The sequence below is a fragment of the Schistocerca gregaria genome, chromosome 9 (genome assembly GCF_023897955.1).
Source record: "Schistocerca gregaria isolate iqSchGreg1 chromosome 9, iqSchGreg1.2, whole genome shotgun sequence".
In the NCBI taxonomy this organism is placed as follows: domain Eukaryota; kingdom Metazoa; phylum Arthropoda; class Insecta; order Orthoptera; family Acrididae; genus Schistocerca; species Schistocerca gregaria.
Genome location: NC_064928.1, coordinates 23,231,847 through 23,251,612, shown reverse-complemented (window position 1 = coordinate 23,251,612; position 19,766 = coordinate 23,231,847). Strand labels below are relative to the sequence as shown.

Sequence of the window (19,766 nt, the reverse complement as noted above, 5' to 3'; positions counted from 1 at the left end):
AACAAGTGGCCACGAAAGTCTTAACAATTTTGTATTCCACTGTCAGTTGCAACCGTTTACAATGGCACTGAACGAAGAGTATGGAGTTCATATATTTCTGCAAAGTACGTTGGTCAAATCAAGGAGCACTTATGAAACGATTTTTCGATTTAAAATTCGTTATTGTTGAATTTATGAAGGAAAAAAGAGGAGTGCACGAACGAAAATTAGAATATCCGGAAAGACTTCTCATTTCAAGTGGACTCGATTGCAGACTGCCCATAGTAAGACAGTGCAACGTAACTGCTTTGTGATTTGATGAGAACGCATTTAAAAAGAAAATCGAGGCTGCATTTAAAAAGAAAATCGAGGCTGCATTTAAAAAGAAAATCGCATTGTAGAAGGGACACATTGTGACAAAGGCAGCCCACTTCCCCAAGTTCATTGGCGTTAAAGAAAACGGCAGGTTTGGAGGATTCATTGTGGCTTTGAAAGACTTACGAGGATAGTTTTGACACTGCCAATTTTACATCTGTTTCAGTGCTGTTTTCGAGACCGTTTGCCATTTCAGTTGATGTGTTGATATAACTGGTAATTCCATTTTTTTGAGAAACCTTTTTATGTCAAAACTGCCCAGGACTTATACGTTGCTTTCCTTAGGTAGATTTTCCAAGTCTCCATAATGAGGTTTCGGAGGTACTACGATATTTCCGTCGATGTGCCTAAGACCTTTTTTGGATTACGAAACTAATCATGTCACGAATACGTGGTAGCTTGAGTGCAAAACTCTGCTGGCTGGAGTGGCCGTGCGGCTCTAGGCGCTACAGTCTGGGAACGCGCGACCGCTACGGTCGCAGGTTCGAATCCTGCCTCGGGCATGGATGTGTGTGATGTCCTTAAGTTAGTTAGGTTTAAGTAGTTCTAAGTTCTGGGGGACTGATGACCTCAGACGTTAAGTCCCATACTGCTCAGAGCCATTTGAACCATTTGCAAAACTCTGTCAAATTGTCTGTGTTTGTCCAGATGTTGACACTATGTGCAAGATAAAAATTATGACTTCAGTGAGCCAAAAATAATTAAATAATACTGAAAATAAGTTTTGCTTGTGACCGACGTTGTTGAGAAATGTGAAACAGAAAACCGAGCAGAATGCAAATGCATTTCGACGCGTTCACAGTTTTCCCCTCTCCCCCACCCCCCATTCAAACAGCGTGGCGCGGCGGTGGACGCTGAGCACTTTCGCAGCCAGCGAGTCGAAATCTTGGCCCCCCTGATCTAGAAGCTCCATTCAACGGCTTCTTAAACATATGCTCCGGATGTACCAGTACAAAATGATCTCTGTTCGAAAACCCATTGCAGAACACAAATGGTAGAGTTTCCTGTTTGCCCGCTGGGTGGACGATAGGAAACAAACCCTCAACAACGTTTGGTTTTCAGATGACCCGCATTTTAATTTGGACCGCTCGTTTAACAAACGAAATGCACTATTTTGAGCTACTGGACACTCTCAAGTAATTCATGAACGACTTCACGGTCCGAGCTTTACAGTAGAGGCTGCAATTACCAGTCACGGATTTACTGGACCTTTTTCTGTGAACAGTGCGCGTTATTTGAGCGCGCTCCGCAATAACTTTGTTCCACAGCTTCTTGCTGCCGTCTTACTGTTCAACACGCAGCAGTTCACGGAAGATGGAGCAAGCCCTCATATTGCAAACGCTCTGTTACATTTCTTACACGAACGTTTCGACATGCAGGTTTCAACGACGCAAAATTTTTGCCCCCCAATAGTCGGGACCTTCACCCACGCGGCTCCTTTCTCTGGGTGTAGCTGTAGGAAAAAAATTTCTCTAAACGTCCACATAACTTAATAGAGCTCAGACGCCTAGTTATACAAACTTGCAGTGAAATTACGGAATACTTGTGCCGTAAGATTATCGCTAACATCAGTGTTTGTGTGAAGGAAGTTATGGTGGACATATTGAGCTTGTGCTGAGTTAGAACAATTCTCCACACAATTTTCCATGGTAGTGTATGTCCGTTTCAGTTTGTTTTGACAGTAAAGTACTTATTAAAAAGCAAAATGACGACGCGTGTCGTGCGCCACCCTGAACACGCAGTAAATGCTGATCAAATCTATGTTTTTAGTCCCCTTTTGGAAGAGGAGAGAATGAAAAACCCGTACTTGTCCGATTACAGACTGTAACCTTCATCGGCCTCAATTTCTTATTCTGTACCTCCAGCCACACATTCTGCCACTGAGACATACCTTTCATCCACTAGCAACAACTAGAACTGAAGAGGGCAGCAAGGGGCAGTACTTTACTTTCCCCACATGCCTTTCTTGCTGACGTGTAAGCGATTTCATTTCCCGGGATTCGCACATGGCATGCCACCCAGCGACTGTCTGATGCTTCCGCACAACTTATACAGTAAAGCGTCAGGTGTATACAATGATTTATACATCTGTGAAACTTGCTAGCAGATTAAAACTGTGCCCCAGTCCGGCACACACTTCTAATCTGCCAAATAAGAGCACATCCTGGTATACACTCACATCTTACTGAACAGAGGGCCAATGCCTGGCATTGTACTCACCATGAGGGACGGTCCTTCTGACGTCCACACAGCAATGGGCTGGAAGCGACCGAGCAGCACACGCCTCAAGAAACGGCGTCTGATGGCGTTGTCACCCTTCGAGACCCTGGAACAAACTCTCAAAAGAGAATGTGCAGTCATTACTTTTTAACTTACAAGTGTGATCGATTCTCAGAGATGAAGAGAGGCCGGTTCCGACAAACTCGTACATTTTGCGTTACTTCCGCAATGAGCTATCGTAAAACATGGGATCAACTATAACCTTAACGTGCGACTGGCAAAACCACCATAACGACGTAAAACTCTAATTATCACCTCGAAAACATAAAGTTATGTTTCATATTAACAGAATCTTCCGTCGGTTCTTGGTAGAACAACATTATAACAAATGAAAAGCACCAGTTTGCTTTTGTTCTATAATATTACTTTTATTGTTAACCGGTTTTCGGCTTACAAGGCCATCTTCAGACATTTATTGAGTATTATCACCAAAGAAGTTAAATTTTAGCGGACAACATTGGAAGAGAAGTAACACATCTAGACTGAAGTAGAAACACACAATAAGTAACATCTTACAGTAAACGTCTGAAGATGGCCTTGTAAGCCGAAAACCGGTTAATAATAAAAGTAATATTGTAGAACAAAAGCAAACTGGTGCTTTTCATTCATTATAAAGTTGTGTTATTTTGTGTTTGTTTGGACGTACGTGCCTGCAGCCCTGGTGCACATCAAGTCCCCACACCACAGTTTCGCAAAGACAAAACAGTATCATTATAACAATGATGTGCGCCATTTTGTTCTGGCTGCTCTAGCTACGTTCTGTGATACTGTGCTGCGGGGACGACTGCAGGCATAAATCTCCAAACAAACAGAAACTTAATCAGTAACTTTTTTACGATAAAATTAGAATTTTATGACGACCCCTCACGTTAACATTTAAATCCAGATCTCTCACATGTACAAAACCAAAAATAGAAAGCAAGTTTAAGCATTTCATTCCGAGTAAGAAACAGAGCCATATAACGTACTCTGGAAACTGCAGGTACAGTATTTGTCTAAAAACCGCTGACTGAGAACGAAGCAGACGTGGGGTAAATAAAAAGTAGGCAGGCAGCAGCTACATGAGCACACTACTCTTCTGACAGAACAGAAAAATGTGTAATTTAAAATGCTGCGAACTCTCTGTCCTCCTTATCATTCATCTTCATTGATTGGTTGGTTGACTGGAGGTTAGGGGACTAAAAAGCGAGGTATCGATCCCTCGATCCAGGGGTAGTTCGTCCGGAATTAGTGACGTCCGCCAAGTACGTGTTCCGATGATGAAAGTAAAGTACGAGGCTTTGAAGGCAATACTGGCGTGAGAGCTAACAGATAAATTACGGGGAAGTAAATGGGTCAGGCCAGTAAGTAGGTCAGGGCAGGCCACGCGTCTCCCAGAGCCTGTCCAATAGCGGGAGGAACCACGCACCGCATCCAACCCCCGCCATCCTGACGAAGGGCGAAGACAGTTACAGCCTTCTAGTCGGCGGATTCACTACAGTAAAAGTGAGAACGCTAAAAATGTAGTGGACATTATTCGTATTATGAATAATAAAAACGAGAGGAGAGAAATTGGTAAGGCAGCACGGGGGTGTCCCCGGACCTCTGCATGCGGCGGGAGTTGTCCCTCACACAGTTTTCCCAGTTCTGCTCAATTGCAGTCAATGCGTCAAAAAGAACCCACAATTCAGCAGAGCGCTACCTCCAAAATAGAAAGAGGGTGCGGCCGAAAAGGAGACAAACCGCACCTAAAATCAAGTAAAACTGCGTAAAAGAGGGAAGTTGATAAGAAGGTAGGGTTGGGGGTACATCAGCCCTAGTGTCCAGCGGGAGGTGCTCAAGCCCCAATCATACTGTCCCTCCCCCGAAAGTCCCTTAAAAACTTACACGTGAAACCGTCCGTGTATCGTCTCCCATTATATGAGGCAAATAATACGGAAGGCCATGCTTAACATGGAAGGCCAAAAGACGGGGACTTTCCGCCAGGACATGACACACTGCCTGAAACGCTCTACACCCACTATGCGGTGGCTCTTTACACAAACTGACTTGAAGAGGTTAAACCAACGTAACTACATTAAATCGCTTCACGTCTTCAGTCCACTCATATTTGCCAAATAATGTCGAATTCTCCATTTGTGTAAATGAAGTCATTAACTGCTGTATCAATAGTTTTTTAATACTGACAGCTACTGTATATGCAACTCCTGAAATGTCTTAAAAGAGGTTAAAATGGTAATCGAGAAGGCACAAGATGCGGGTCTGTGATATTGGCATAAGTTTGGGTGCAATCAGCCGTTACTACAATCCCATCGAGAAGATGGCAGACTGGAAAGCGAGGGAAGGGTAGAGGTTGCAAGGGCAGAGAGGAAATATTACCACGTCAAGGGCAATCGGGGACTATTACTGCGACAGTGTGGTCGGGTAATAGTGCATTTGTGCCAGTAGCGACGGTTCGTGTGTGGGTGTTAGGAAATGTTAGCACAGAGGTACAGTATTACCGTTGCAGCTGGTCTCCGATGACATCTCCTGGGCCATATGCTCCCTCAGCGTGCCTGTAACATTCCAAAAGTCTTCATCAGAGAGGTCAAATTGATTACAAAATCGGCAGCACGTCGTGTAGCGTCGTGGCGAGTTTGTTTGTCTTTCGTGTGGTCGGCTCCCCGTTTGTCTCTGTTAGTTGGCTGCACTAACGCAGCAAACGATACCAGTCAGGTCTGCTCTAATACAACAGTTCGCCGATATTGCATTGTGTGTGTTGATTTAAGTCTAGGTAATTAATTTTTCCAATGGAAAATGTGTTTTCTCGTGTGTTTGTTGCTTCTAATGTGGGTGTGATGTCTGTATTCACTCTTCGCTATAATTTTTCCATTTGGCACTGGTGCTGTAAATAAAAAAATAAAGGAAACTGTGAGACCATAATCGGCGAACAATAACACACAACACACAACAAGGGTGACACTCAAAGTCTAGTAGTAGGGCACACTCGAATACTGAAAATACATATGGTTAAACGCACTAGTGCTTTGACATAAGTGTATAACTGCATAACTATCAGAGATGGAGAGACTGTATTCATGAAGTATTTAGTATGGTTGAAGTGACAACAGCTCGCTTACACTCACCGTGTTCTCATTTTTTTATGATCTGGGCCTTCGCTTCAGCCCTGCCGTGAAGCTCCTGTGGAACTCTTAACCGTTGTTAAAACACCTACCTTCTAAGTTTTCTCTTCTTGCGATTCTGCTTCTTCAGTCTTCATGGACATTTGTCCTCTTCTTTCAGTCCTCTTCATTCAGCGGAGCAGAAACAGCGCAGCTGAAGTCTTCTTGTCGATCGCGGCTCAATTCGCGCCATCGAGGTAACAATCGTTAGTATTAGGAAAAACGCGTTCGTTTGTTCGACATAAAACGTTGTATAAAAAAAAAAGAACCATGCCCGTCCGACATGTCAACACTTCGCTCTCATCGATTCTTCGTGTGTGATTCGTCTGACCGTGCCACTGCCTCGCGGTTATGCAGCTGGCTACGATGTACTGAAGTCTACCTTCCGATGTCACGCGGAGCGGCACTCTGAATTCAAAGCACTTGACTCATGACACAGTGCAAGCATAAATTCTTCAGGTTTTCTTAATGCTACAACCAAAAGGAAACGATTTGCATTCATCGAACTACTTTTTTCGCTTGCAATGATAACGGCTCACGGATTCCAGAAATGTAAAATTTCCACGTGTGAGTTATCAAATACACGGGAAACGAACATCAACATAATTTTAAAGAAAGGGGAGGGGAAAACGATGAATGGGGAGGGTGCTCGGGGATGCGATTCTGCGTGAGTAATTCGATAGAGCCCTGAAAAATGTATGTCGAAACAAGGTACCAGGAGTAGCCGACATCCGTCAGAACGATTGAGATCCTAGGAAGAATACACCACGACAAACCATTCCACCCGTTATTCAAAGCTTTACGAGACAGACAAAATACTCTCAGACGTAGGATGTAGTAATTCCAATTCGCAAGAAAGCAGATGTTGACAGGTGTGAATATTACAAAAGCATCAGTTTAAGTAAGGATTTCAAAATATTGACACTAATTACTTCCACACGAATGGAAAAACTGGTACACGTTGATTTCGGGGAGGATTGGTCTGGGTTTCGGAGAGACATAGGAACACGTGAGGCGGTATTGACCCTATGACTTACCTTAAATAATAGGTCGAAGAGGAACATCAACAAAAGTAATACAAGACGGGTAATGGAACGTAGACAAATTAAATCAGGTGATGCTGACATAATTACATTAAAAATGAGACACTAAAGTAGTAGAGGAGTTTATTTGCGCAGCAAAATTACAGACAATGTTCTGTATACGTAGTTGGCTAGCAAACCTCAAACCGTTTTGAACGCTAAAAATGGCTTTACATCGAATTAGGCGTAGCTTAAATTATTCTCTCCAACCTATATACACTGAGGCGCCACAGAAACTCGTATAAGCATGCGTATTCAAATACAGACATATTAAACAGGCAGAAGACGGTGCTGCGGTCGGCAACGCCTATGTAAGACAAGTGTCTGGCGAAGTTATTAGATTGTAGCGCAAACTGCTGCAGATTTCGCTGCTGGGCCATCAACAAGTGTCAGAGTGCGAACCATTCAACGAAACATCATCGATATGGGTTTTCGGAGCAGAAGTCCCACTCGTGTACCCTTGACGATTGCACGACACAAAGCTTTCCGCCTCGCCTGGGCCCGTCAACACCGACATTGGACTGTTGATGACTGGAAACATGTTGCCTGGTCAGACGAGTCTAGTTTCAAATTGTATCGAGCGGATGGACGTGTACGAGTATAGAGACAACCTCATGAACTCATGGACCCTACATCTCAGCAGGGGACTGTTTAAGCTGATGGAGGCTCTGTAATGGTGTGGGGCGTGTGCAGTTGGAATGCTATGGAACCCCTGATACCTCTAGATACGACTCTGACAACAGGTGAGACGCACGTAAGTATCTTGTCTGATGATCTGCATCCATTCATGTCCATTGTGCATACCGACGGGCTTGGCCAATTCCAGCAGAACGATGCGACATCCCACACGTCCAGAATTGTTACAGAGTGGCTCCAGCAACACTCTTCTGAGTTTAAACACTTCCGATGGCCACCAAACTCCCCAGACATGAACATACTGAGCATATCTGAGATGCCTTGCAACATTCTGTTCAGAAGAGATCTCAACCCTCTCGTACAGCCTTGCAGGACTTATGGTGTCAATTCCATTCAGCATTACTTCAGACATTAGTCAAGTCCATGCCACGTCGTGTTGTGGCACTCCTGCATGCTCGCATGGGCCCTTTACGATATTTGGCAGGTGCTCCAGTTTTTTTGGCTCTTCAGTGTATAAGCACAGCTGCTTTTTTAAACGTAGCATTTCGGTATTTCCTTGCACAAAGCGGCAATGGATTATACGAAGCGAAACGCATATGTCATCGAAAATACAATAATTTGCGAAACTGACAACATGGATGGTGAAATATATGTGAATTGTGCCGTCAGGTTCGATACGATTCATTCCGGAATGAGGCCTGAGTATCTCAAGCGTGTGACATGTTGACTCTGCGACACGCAGTAACCCACACGGGGCAGAGCGTGGGGGAATCACAGCTTGACATTTGCCGAGCTGCGTCACCTCGTGTGGGAAGCGATGCCCTGTGTTTGTACGACCGTGTGGGGGGCAAACGCTTCGCACGACACCAGCCTTCAGAATGTGGGTCCAAGTCCGTTGGCTGACTCCACACAAAACACTCCAACACGCAACTGCATCAGACACAAAAATAAAAAAAAAAGTGTACGGTGTAAATTGCCGCCAAGTGTCAAACCTGAGTGTCCCACAACAGGATCCACCATACTTCTGCGACGAATACCCAACCTCGTGAAAGTCGTAAACACGACATTTTTTAGTTGCATCGACGCCTTCGAATCCTGAGACGATGACGGCAAAAAAATCTCCGTTGATCACCATCGCTGTGAGGCAGGAAAAGGATATGGCAGGGTGTATGGGTGTTTAATCAGCCATTCACACATTTTCTTTCATGCTCACATATTCGTAAGACCGTTCTGGTAGGTCAAATTCACAAAGAACAATGTTCTTTTGCATAATCACCCAAAAATGCAATGTTAACTTTCATCCTTAACTGAAGAATAAAACTTAGAAACATACGCAACCTGAACACAATAAACTAAACTCTAATTACATACCTCGTGTGTTTGCCTGTGTAATTAGAATAGCTCTTATCCATTTCCTGTGGATGAAGACTCGGTTGATAACGTACTAAAGTATAAAACAGTTTTGTTTCTCCAGTTTCAGTTGTCAGCCGCCTAAAAGGAATCTTTTGAGCACCAAATTTCACAAAGCGATTTGTTGGCACCTCTGCCCGACCAAACTTGCTTCATGTACCATACACTACCACGAAGAAAAACGTCGGGGGTAGCTATCTCCCAGACTGAGATGACAATTTGACAGACTTGGGCCAGCATACAGCGAATGCCAGGTGACCCATGATACAGTACATATAGCTTGCAGGGAAGCCTATGCACATCTATGTTTTTCAAATTTCCTTGGAGATGCAGTTAGATGAGAGTTCTATGACAGTGCCTTATTTAGAGCTGCTTTCTTGTGAAATTCTCAACAAGAGCGAATCCAATTTCCTGACGGATTAAGACTGTCTATCGGAGAGAGACTCGCACTTGGGTCCCTCACCATTTGTCTGCAATGCTTTTACCATATGAGCTATTCGGGCTCGCCTGACTGAATGCTACAACCTGCCAGTGGATCCCTCCTGGTCCAGGGAAACTTTCACAGAGTGCTAGTTCACAGAGATATACAGGAGAGACGAAATATCTGCGAGGGACAATGGCTGCTTGAATTTCTCAGTCAGGTTTTGAGGTTATTCAGGTGGCTGAGGTGGTATGGATACTAACTAGTTCCAGTGTTACTGTGTCACTCCGGCAGACAATCCAGAGTGAAAGATACAACCATGTCTGTTATTAAATACTCTGTATCGTTCGCGCTAATTTTGTTTATTTTAAGTCCACAGATAACACGTTTCGGTGACTCCACCGTTAGGTCATAAAAAGAAACAAAAAAACTATCTCAGAAACAGATACACAGTGTGTATGAATGCACAGTTTCAGCACGATATACGAGTATACTGATAAAAGTTTTCTCGAGCTTCCAGCTGCGTGAAGTGACTACATGTCCACGAGCTTTCGGTCGAGTGCTCGTTGGTCATTATCAGGTGATGACAATGGCCGACGAGCACACAGTATCTCTTCAGATCATTAGTTCCTTCTAGACACGTAACTGACAAAATGTGGCAGTGATACTTGCAGAAGAAGAAAGCAATGGTATACTGACAAGATACTGGACATTTCTAACGAATTTTATGATCTGATGATGGAGCTATCACAACGAGTCAATAATTAATAACTGCCAGACCAATACGATCGCGGATTTCTACACGGACTTTTTAGCTTCTCATTTAAGGGATTAAATGACATTAAAAGCTGATTGTCGAGGCATAACAAGAATCTATAGCTCTTCTTGCTGCTAGACATTGCCGTACCTGCCGGTCTATCGAGTATATACTAGGGTACCCTCCACAGGGTACCCACACACCGTCAGGTGGCTTGCGGAGTATGGATGTAGATGTAGATGTAGATATACTGCAGAAAATTACTCAAGGTAGCAACTGGCAACTTCAGCTTACCGTTACTTCTCTCCTGATCTCTGTCGTAGCTTTACTGTCACACTGCCTCTCTTCAACATTTCCAACGAAGGCCTCATCTCTATGACGATAAAATTGGAATCGGCTCACTCACGTGATTAAGATTGGATATTTATGAAAGAAAAGTCTACAGACAGTCACCATTATACTATTTATTACACGAGATACTTGCTTTGAAGAGTTCACCTCTAAGTCTCAAATGTCACAAACATTGGTAGATGTTAAGGCAGTAAATAAAAAAAAAAACATTAAAAGCCGCTGTTGTATAAAATTCTCTGCCGACAGCCGGGTTGCTGCACTGCAAAATTACCAGTGCTTATGGGTTGACACTCTGATGCACAGTTTTGTGGACGGTTCGGTAGCGCAGAAGCTTTTAATGTCTCTTTTTAATGGCTTCACAAAAAGTAATCTTTTGACATTCGAGAACGACAAGCGAAACGAGATATATCCGATATAAATAATAAAAAAGTTTCCGGTTGGAGAAATTTCACAGAAAATTTCAAATCTCAATTGAAGGGTAATATAACGGGACGTCGAAGTGTTAATTACAGTTATATAATTAACTATTTTGTTTGTTTGCAGGCTCATGTCTGCAGTCCTGCTGAACACTGAAATCCATGCGCCACAGTGCCATATCACGCCGCTAGACCAGGTAGGGGAAAAACCGACCGGTTAAAACCGATACCGGTATTTTAGTTCTGAATAACCGCACTTTTCGGTATTTATCTGCTTTCGGTTATAACAGCTGGTTCAAGTTTTACTACAAAAAGCCGACAAATCAGTCACAGCAGCTGCGCTAAAATTTTTCGTTTTTACACAACCTTTTTTGCAGAACGAGCAATTTCTATCCGTAAAACTGCATTGCTTTTAAATATTGAGTCATTACAGAAAATGAGAAAAGCGAACAATGCTATTTTAATAACAATGTCAACAGAAACGAGCGACAAACACTGGACATAAGGACTGGTATAGAACTGCTGAGACAATAACGTACCTGTTACCATTTGATGGGCCTATTACATGGTACGTGTTTACTTGCCGCATCTGCTCTGTATAGTAGTTTCTCCCTGTCGTCTTCGGACATCAGTTGTATCACAGAGTGGCACCATCCCTAGACTGGAAGTTTTTATTAAGTCCAATATCAATGAGGTACAAAGCCCCATTTGCTTTAAAAGCTTAAAAACGGGAGGAGCCACAACGGAGGTGTGACCTTAAACTTAACAGTTCATTCAACGATCGGAATAAAAACGGAAAACAGCAGATTAGCTGCTTTTGTCTATATAACATGCCTTTATCTGCTCGTAGCCCTAGAGAAGGGGCAAATTAGCACGAAAAATACAGTTCTTCAGCCTACGTTTTCACTCCGTAGCACTGACTATTCGTAATGTCCACATACTGGTATGATGCCCCATTACAACAAAATTTTGAGCAGAGTTTAACAAAATCAGAATCAATAGGAGAATACTGGTAATTTTTTGTAGTAGCCAACCACTTATAACTTTTAGGCAAAAGCAGCAAACGATGGAAGGACTAAGTTTTCTTTTACTTGCCTATTTAATTTAATATTTTGATTCTATGATTCTTGAAACAGGGAGTACAATAAAAAAACCGGAAATCGGTATTTCAGAAACCGGTTATTTTGAGCGGTGTTAATAGTCCAGTTAAACTGGCATTGAAAAAAAAAACGAAAACCCGTTGTTTCAAAGATACGCGACAACCCTACGCTAAACAAGCCAAAAAAATGGTAATTCGTTTTAGGCAGCAGCGCAACCGTTACGGCCCTGACAGCCAATCCAAACGGCTAAAGAAGCCTCCTGGATAGGCCTGACACAAATGCAATATTTCCGCTGCTGGTGTAAACGAGTTATCCCACGACATTCCACGTTATTACAGATATGCCGCACCATTTTTGTTATGTCTGTCCTAATGAAGTCCGTTGCTACTGTGGCGCGGAGATTTGAGTAAATACCACGGCTACAGACAGGTACTTGCAAACAAACAAGAGAATTAATTGTGTAACTATATTTTTTCGATGCAGTAACTAACACTTTACGACTAGAGCCCGCAATTATTGCAGATTAAAGTTTTAAGTCAACATATGTCATATTCTCCGATATCTAAGTTGTTACTGACTTGTCTGTGGGAAGTGAGGGTTCGGGTGTAAATTCAGGTGTTCGTGTAATTTCTTCAGACTGTTGCAACATTTTTGCCCAGCAGAGTACTTACGGATGTCTGTAGCGGGTTTCACTCACCCTCAGTACAACGCGTACGAGGCTCTCGAATACAGGAGCTTCTTTCCTGTACAATAGCTGAACTTTGGCCACTTGTTGATCAGACAGCGCCGCTGGATAGTCAGTATTCATCCAGTCGAAACCGGTCATGACGACATTAAATGGTAAAAGGAAAGTGCAAATGTGAGGTATACACAGCAGCCTCCCACCACCGTTAAGATATGGAAAAAAAGCGACAGTTGGGTCAGTACTCACCCCTGGGAGGTAGATGGCTCTGAGCGCGACGTGACCACTTCCTGAGCAGAATGTCGTGTTTCCAATTCATCCTTCTGTTTAACATTGTTCGCTTCTGCCTCCTCACTGCCTTCTGCAAAATAAAAGAAGGCGTGGTATCTCAAACGACATTTCTATTCCGCAGTCGATAATTGAACTGCGTCAGTTCCACGGTATTAAGGGGCCTGCACACATTGTATTTATTGACAATATTTGTTTGTCAAACCTTCAGTATATTGAAGCGATTGTCAAAATAATTATACTGTTAGTTGGCAGCACGATTTACCAACGTTAAGATTTCGAATACCCAAAACGAAGCGGGATATTGGACATTTGCGGTGACTTCCTATGGCACCAAACTACTGACGTCATCGGGCCCCAGGCTTACACTCTACTTAAACTAACTTAAGCTAAGGACAACGCGCACACACACACACACACACACACACACACATGCCCGAGAGAGGATTCGAACCTCCGACGGGAGGAGCCGCGCGAACCGTGCAAGGCGCCTGAGACCGCGCGGCTACACCGCAACAAAGTGGGTACCGCAATTACACTGAAGAGCCAAAGAAACTGGTACACCTGCCTAATATCGTGTACGGTCCCCGCGAGCATGCAGAAGTACCGCAACACGACGTGGCATGGCATCTGCTAATGTCTGAAGTAGTGCTGGAGGGAATTGATACCACGAGTCCTGCAGAGCTGTCCATAAATCCGTAAGGGTAAGTGGGCGTGGAGATCTCTTCTGAACGTTGCGAGGCATCCCAGATATGCTCAATAAGGTTCATGTCTGGGGAGTTTGGTGGCCTGTGGAAGCGTTTAAACTCAGAAGAGTATTTCTTGAGCCACTCTGTAGCAATAATGGACGTGTGGGCTGTCGGATTGTCCTGCTGGACATCAGGATTCGTGTCCCGGTCCGGCACAAATTTTCATTTGTCTCCAGTAAATTGTGTATCTGTGGTGGTACTATATTCTCAATATGCGGAAACTTTCGTAACTTAAACAAATAATAATTTACGTAAATAAAAAAAGATAGTGCTAAAAATTATTAATTTTGAGAAAGCATGTGATTCAACAGATCAAATTCCTGAAGAAATTTGAAGCAGACACAAAAACTCTGGAAATAACTAAACCAACTCTTAGATCGAATAACTTCGAGTCCCTTACAAACTGTGCCAGGAGTCAGACAGTGAGAAGGTTTCTCACTATTATTATTCAACTCTGTGCTGGAAAAAGTTATACGAGAATGGAAAATAAAGTAAGAAAAACAAAACATTGATAACAAATTCTGAAGGAAACAGCTGAGAATGCAGACCTACAAACATCGTTTGAAATGACACAACACATGACCAATGAAGCAATTCACTCAGAATTTCAAAAATCAGGTAAGGATACATCAAGGGAACAGACAACTTCAAATATCAGTGTGAAAATATAAAAACTGCAAACTAAGCAATTAAAATCAGGACCGAAAAAACAAAAAGAGTATAAAAACCAGAAGTCCTTATTGGGTCGAAGACATTACTATTATCCGGATGCAAAAGGGCGTTAGAAGATTTGGAAAAGGTGAAAAGAACAATTCTCTGAAAAATATTAAATCCAATGAAGAACAGAGATGGCGATTGGGTTTTGAGAACAAATAAAGAAATATGCTCCTTCTGCGCTAAAATAGCAAATGAGATCATGAAAAGACGTGTTACACTCAATGGACATCTAGAGGGATGAAGGAAGATATACTCCGAGGTGACAAGTCGTGGGATAGCGATATGCACGAGCACAGATTGAGGTAGTATCGTGAACACTGGGTAAAAAAATGGCAATCATTAGTAGTCAGCACGTAATCGGCTGCAGATCCTCTCTTGGGCTCCTGGCCATATCGCCTGGATCCTGGACGACTGGAAAATTGTGGCCTGGTTAGATGGTAAGAGGTGATGGCAAGGTCGGCGTGTGGCGCATACCCCACGAAGAATGGACCCAAGTTAAGACAATGTGCAAGCTAGTGGTGGCTCCTTAATGGTGTGAGCTGTGTTTGCATGGAATGGACTGGAAACTCTGGTCCAGCTGAACCGATCATTGACTGGAAACTGTTATGTTCGGCTATTTGGAGACCATTTGCTGCCATCCGTGGACTTCATGTTCCCAAACAACGATGAAATTTTTATGGGTGGCAATACGCCACGTTACCGGGCCACAATTGTTCGCGACTGGCTTGAAGAACATTTTGAATATTTCTGCATAGGACTTCCAACGACTTGTGAGTCCACGCCACGTCGGGTCGCACCACTACGACCAGTATGCCAGTCAAAATGAGTTCGGACACGATATTAGGAAGTACCCCATGGCGACGATGAAGTCTTCTCGGGTTATCCACAGAACCACCATGGCGTTGTTATGCGGCAACGTTTTGTCGTCTTGAGGCGAAGTGTCGGACTCGGTTCTTTACAGCTGCGGGCCTGCAGGCTCATTTGTCTCGTCTGCGTCGGCAGACCAGAGAAGCCCTCATTGTCGAGATTCGCAGAGAAAGTCTAAATTCGCATATAAAATCTTGTGACTTTCATCACCTCCGTGTATTAAAAAATAAGATTCAGACTTCCTTCCAGAACAGGAAAACAGACAAGAAATTGGGGGGGGGGGGGGGGGGGGGGGAAGGGGGGGCATGACAAAAAAAAGGACTTACAAGAAATGGAGAGTGAACAGATGACCTTACTCAACAGAGACAAACTTAGACTAGAAGTTTCTCCTTTACACAATTAAATTCAGCATCTAGCGCGATTCCGAAAATTTCTACTGGGCCTTTTCTTTTAGCCTACTTGATCCTCTTCTGCCTTCTATAGTTCATCTCTCGAGGTTATCTATTCACCTTATATTGTATTTCTATCCTCTGTTGCAATCCAACGTTGTCTAATGCACCCTCTAAAACACTCTGCAACATCTGGTTCTTTCAACTTATCAAGATCTCGTCTCCTTAATTTCCTACTTTTTTTCAATTTCTTCATTTTTTATCTGCAAGTCATAACCAATAAATTATGGACAGAGTTTACGTCGTAATCGATCTGAAATCTCCCTGTGTCTTATATCTCTCCCATCTAAACTGCCTTCTTTCAAGATTTTTAAACCAAGTACCAGTACTTATTAAATTATGCTGTGTGCAAAATTCTATCACGCCGCTTCCGCATTCATTCCTTTCTCCCTGTCTATGTTCTCTTACGATTTTTCCTTATCTTTCTTTTCTTGCTACCGAATTTCGATCTCGCATCACACTTTCAGTTTCATCTCCCTTAACTGTCTGAATAATTTCTTTTATCTCATTACACAGTCTTTCAATCTTTTCGTCACCTTCAGAGCTAGTACTAAAATTAACTTGAACTACTGCGGTGGTTGTCAGCTTTGTCTTTGTCTCGGATACGATGATATGTTCACTCTACTGTTCACAGTAAAATGGTTCAAATGGCTCTGAGCACCATGGGACTTAAGATCTGAGGTCATCAGTCCCCTAGAACTTAGAACTACTTAAATGTAAGTAACCTAAGGACATCACACACATCCTTGCCCGAGGCAGGATTCGAACCTGCGACCGTAGAAGTCGCGCGGCTCTGGACTGAAGCGCCTAGAACTGCTCGGTCACCGCAGCCGGCTGTTCACAGTAGCCCACTCGCATTTATATTTTCTTAATTATTATTAGACCTACTCACGCATTACCGATATTTTATTTTGCACTTATAACCTTGTACTCACCTGACCAGCGCTGCTGTTCTTCTTGCCACCACAGTTCATTAATTCCTACAGCTACCCACTTCTCTTTTTGAAGTCTCTAAGCTACTTAGCCGACTAAGGGATTTAACATTCCACGCTGCAACCCGTAGAAAACCAGCCTTGTTTTTCCTGATAACATTTAAATGCTAGGAAACCTTTTCTGAAGGTATTTGTCTGGAGTGCAGCTTAGTACGGAAATTAAATGTGGACAAAAATCAAGCTCAATAATGATGAGTTACTGAATCGAACATCGGAGAGAAGAGTGTCACAGCACGATCTGACTAAAAGGCGGAATCGTTTGACAGGTGACATCCTGACGCTATAAGCAATTGTTAATTTGTTAATGAAGTGAAGTGTGTTTGTGTGTGGAGGGGGGGGGGGGGGGGGGTAGGTGTTGTTAGGGAAGGGTTAAAATTGTAGAGGAGGACCAAGACTTGGCTAAAGTAACAAGGTCCAAATGGATGTAGGCTGCGGTAGTCACAGAGATGAAGAAGGCTCAACAGCCCAAACTAGCGTCAAGAGATGCATCAAACTAAACAAGTTTTCAGGCTGAAAAAAAGCAACAATGTGGGGAGTATCATTCAGTATGTTGAATAATCCTTACGTATGAACGTGACACAAAATAACGCTCTTGTCTCCTGTAACTATTACAAAAAGGTTATTCTTTCCCATCAACTTCAATAACGTCATATTTTCTTAGCCAACGATAGACAACACTCTCTTTTCTCTGCTTTGCTTTGCCTTGTTTAGCGTCCTCTATAACAGAGCAGCATGTATCTGTGATGATTCCGCTATTATTTACTTTTTCGTGAGCAGAGTATTCAAACTGTTCGAGAATCTGTTTTTATATCAAATGATGGTTTCGCATTTCCATGTATGCCAACTTCGACCTGCAAATCACTCCAGTGTGAAGTACCCATGCGACAGTCTGCAGAATAATAATATGGATAACTGAAACCGACACAGAGTTACATGGGATAGGCCTACTGGCCAAACAATTATTTTCGGTTCTGATTTGCCACATCTAGAAGAAAACGGCAGGAAGCATACAAAAATCACAAATAAAAACACAGTATAGTCTTGGCCATCCGACTTTCGCTAATCCGGCCTTCCATTTCATCCGAAGCATGGGCGTCAATTCTAGGGAGGAGGAGGAGGGAACGTGTCCACCCCACCTCACCCCACATCCCCTCAAAATTTTGTGATGAACAGTTTCAATTTTTTGAGTTTCAGCTGACAAAAAAAAGACATCGTTGAACGAATAAATCTAAGCTTAACCCTTGGCTTCCCAGGTCATTTTTTGGTCACGCACTGTCCCAGGTGCAGTCTGTGTGACTGCTACATTTAAATAGCTATAAAAACTGCATTCTGCAGTTTCAGTGGAACAGTTCAGATTTTATGTAAAAGGTTACGTTAATATCACACAAAATAATCTATTTAAAGTTTATTTTTACGAAAAAACCAATTTAATCAGAAAACTACACAAAACGAGCATAATATTACATGACAACGTTAATGCTATGAAAGCTCAAATTCCCTGCACTCCAAATATTTTTTGATATATTTTTATTGTCTGTTACACATGTGATAATAAAAACATAAAAAGCTCCCACAAAACATTCAAAAAAATAAAAATTAGGCTATAGTTGGGGTCACAAAAGACGGCGGCCCAGTTCAAGCCAGTTTTGCACGTCTACGTCACGCATTCTCCGACAGCCAATGAGCGTTCAGTAGTATTCTCTACGCTCTGTTAAGAATGTCGTAGCCGATGCAAGCATTAAACGTGATTGTAGCGAGTTATTTGCGAATTCCTGTCCCATTAGTTGCGAGTTGTCACCACAGATGGTAACGGTAAGCGACAAATTCCGCACAAGCAACCGGGACAGGAAATTTGCAGTACACACGCTTTCTTCAAGCGTAGAGTTCTTACCGCAACCGTCGCTTGCAAACGACAACAATGTATCCCCGGCCGTCTCTCGAGCTGGGCGAACCGCCATCGTTCATGGATCAGAAATACTTTTTAGGTGTTCAGTTTCTTTCTCAGATGTTTTCTTTGCACTCGCCGGAAATGTTTGTAGAGATTCAAGTGAGACTGGCTTCTTGCAACAACGGCAAATACAAGGTGCCTTTCTCTTCTCTTTGTGGTCAAAGGTGGAACATGTTTTGCGTTTTTCCAGTCGTTCTTCAATGAATTCTAGTCTTGGTTCTGCCTCACCCAGCACACGGTTGGTTGGTTGGTTGGTTGGTTTAAAAGAAAGGGGGGGGGAGTGGGGGAAGGGACCCAACTGAGAGGTCCCTTGTTCCCAGTAGAACAATTACCCTAGGAAAAAAAGGAAACACAGAAGACGTACGATAATAATAGGACAAAGGAAGAACTAAAAGAACGACAGGAGGACAACAAACACCACAAGGGACAAAACAGGACGAAATAACCACGGAGACGCAAGAAACAGGGAGAAGAGATTAAAAACAAGAAAGCAGATTACTATGGCTGGTTGACCGTGAGAATAAAAAAGGAGAAGAGAAACACATTAAAACCTCCACCCTAAAAGCCCTAGGGGGACAAAGGATATGCGCTAAAACTCAGATCAAATGATAAAACCCACCCTCACGAATAAAACGTAAAACTAAAGCTGCTGTTGAGGCACTGTCGCCCGACACCGAAGTTAGGGTGCTGGGAAAGTTAAAAGTCCGCCGCAGGGCAGCTAAAAGTGGGCAGACCAGCGAGAGGTGGACGACTGTCATTTGAGAACCACAGCGACACTGAGGTGGGTTCTCGCGACGGAGGAGGTAAACTTGAGTTAGCCAAGTACGGCCAATGCGGAGCCAACAAACAACTGTTTCCCTGCGAGAAGCCCGCAGGGAAGACTTCCACACATTCGCAGTCTCCTTAATGACACGCAGTCTGTTGTGCATACTGTTATGCCACTCCGTCTCCCAAGGCCGAAAAACCTTGCGGCATAAGACAGAGCGCAAGTCCGTTTCAGAGGTGCCCGTCTCCAGGAGCGGTTTCCGCGTAGCCTGTCTGGCCAGACTGTCAGCAAGTTCGTTGCCTGGGATTCCGACGTGTCCTGGAGTCCACGCAAACACGACTGAACGACTGGACCGTTCCAG

General features: G+C 43.3%; 2 protein-coding genes across 4 annotated transcripts in view; both read right to left on the bottom strand.

Moving 5' to 3' along the window:
- The window catches only part of LOC126292140 (uncharacterized), a 383,319-nt gene extending 380,399 nt beyond the window's left edge, over positions 1-2,920 (bottom strand). The window contains exon 1 of the mRNA XM_049985979.1: positions 2,575-2,920. The gene's annotated coding sequence lies outside the window, so the exon portion shown is untranslated. The remainder of the gene's footprint in view (positions 1-2,574) is intronic.
- LOC126292139 (uncharacterized) overlaps positions 1-19,766 on the bottom strand; it is a 670,252-nt gene that overhangs the window by 518,246 nt on the left and 132,240 nt on the right. For 2 of the 3 annotated variants that reach the window (XM_049985977.1, XM_049985976.1), the window contains exon 6: positions 12,879-12,990. In XM_049985977.1, coding sequence (XP_049841934.1) covers positions 12,879-12,990 — 112 coding nt within the window. Of the gene's footprint in view, positions 1-12,803; positions 12,991-19,766 lie in introns of those variants that run through there. The other variant, XM_049985978.1, reaches the window with a different exon arrangement.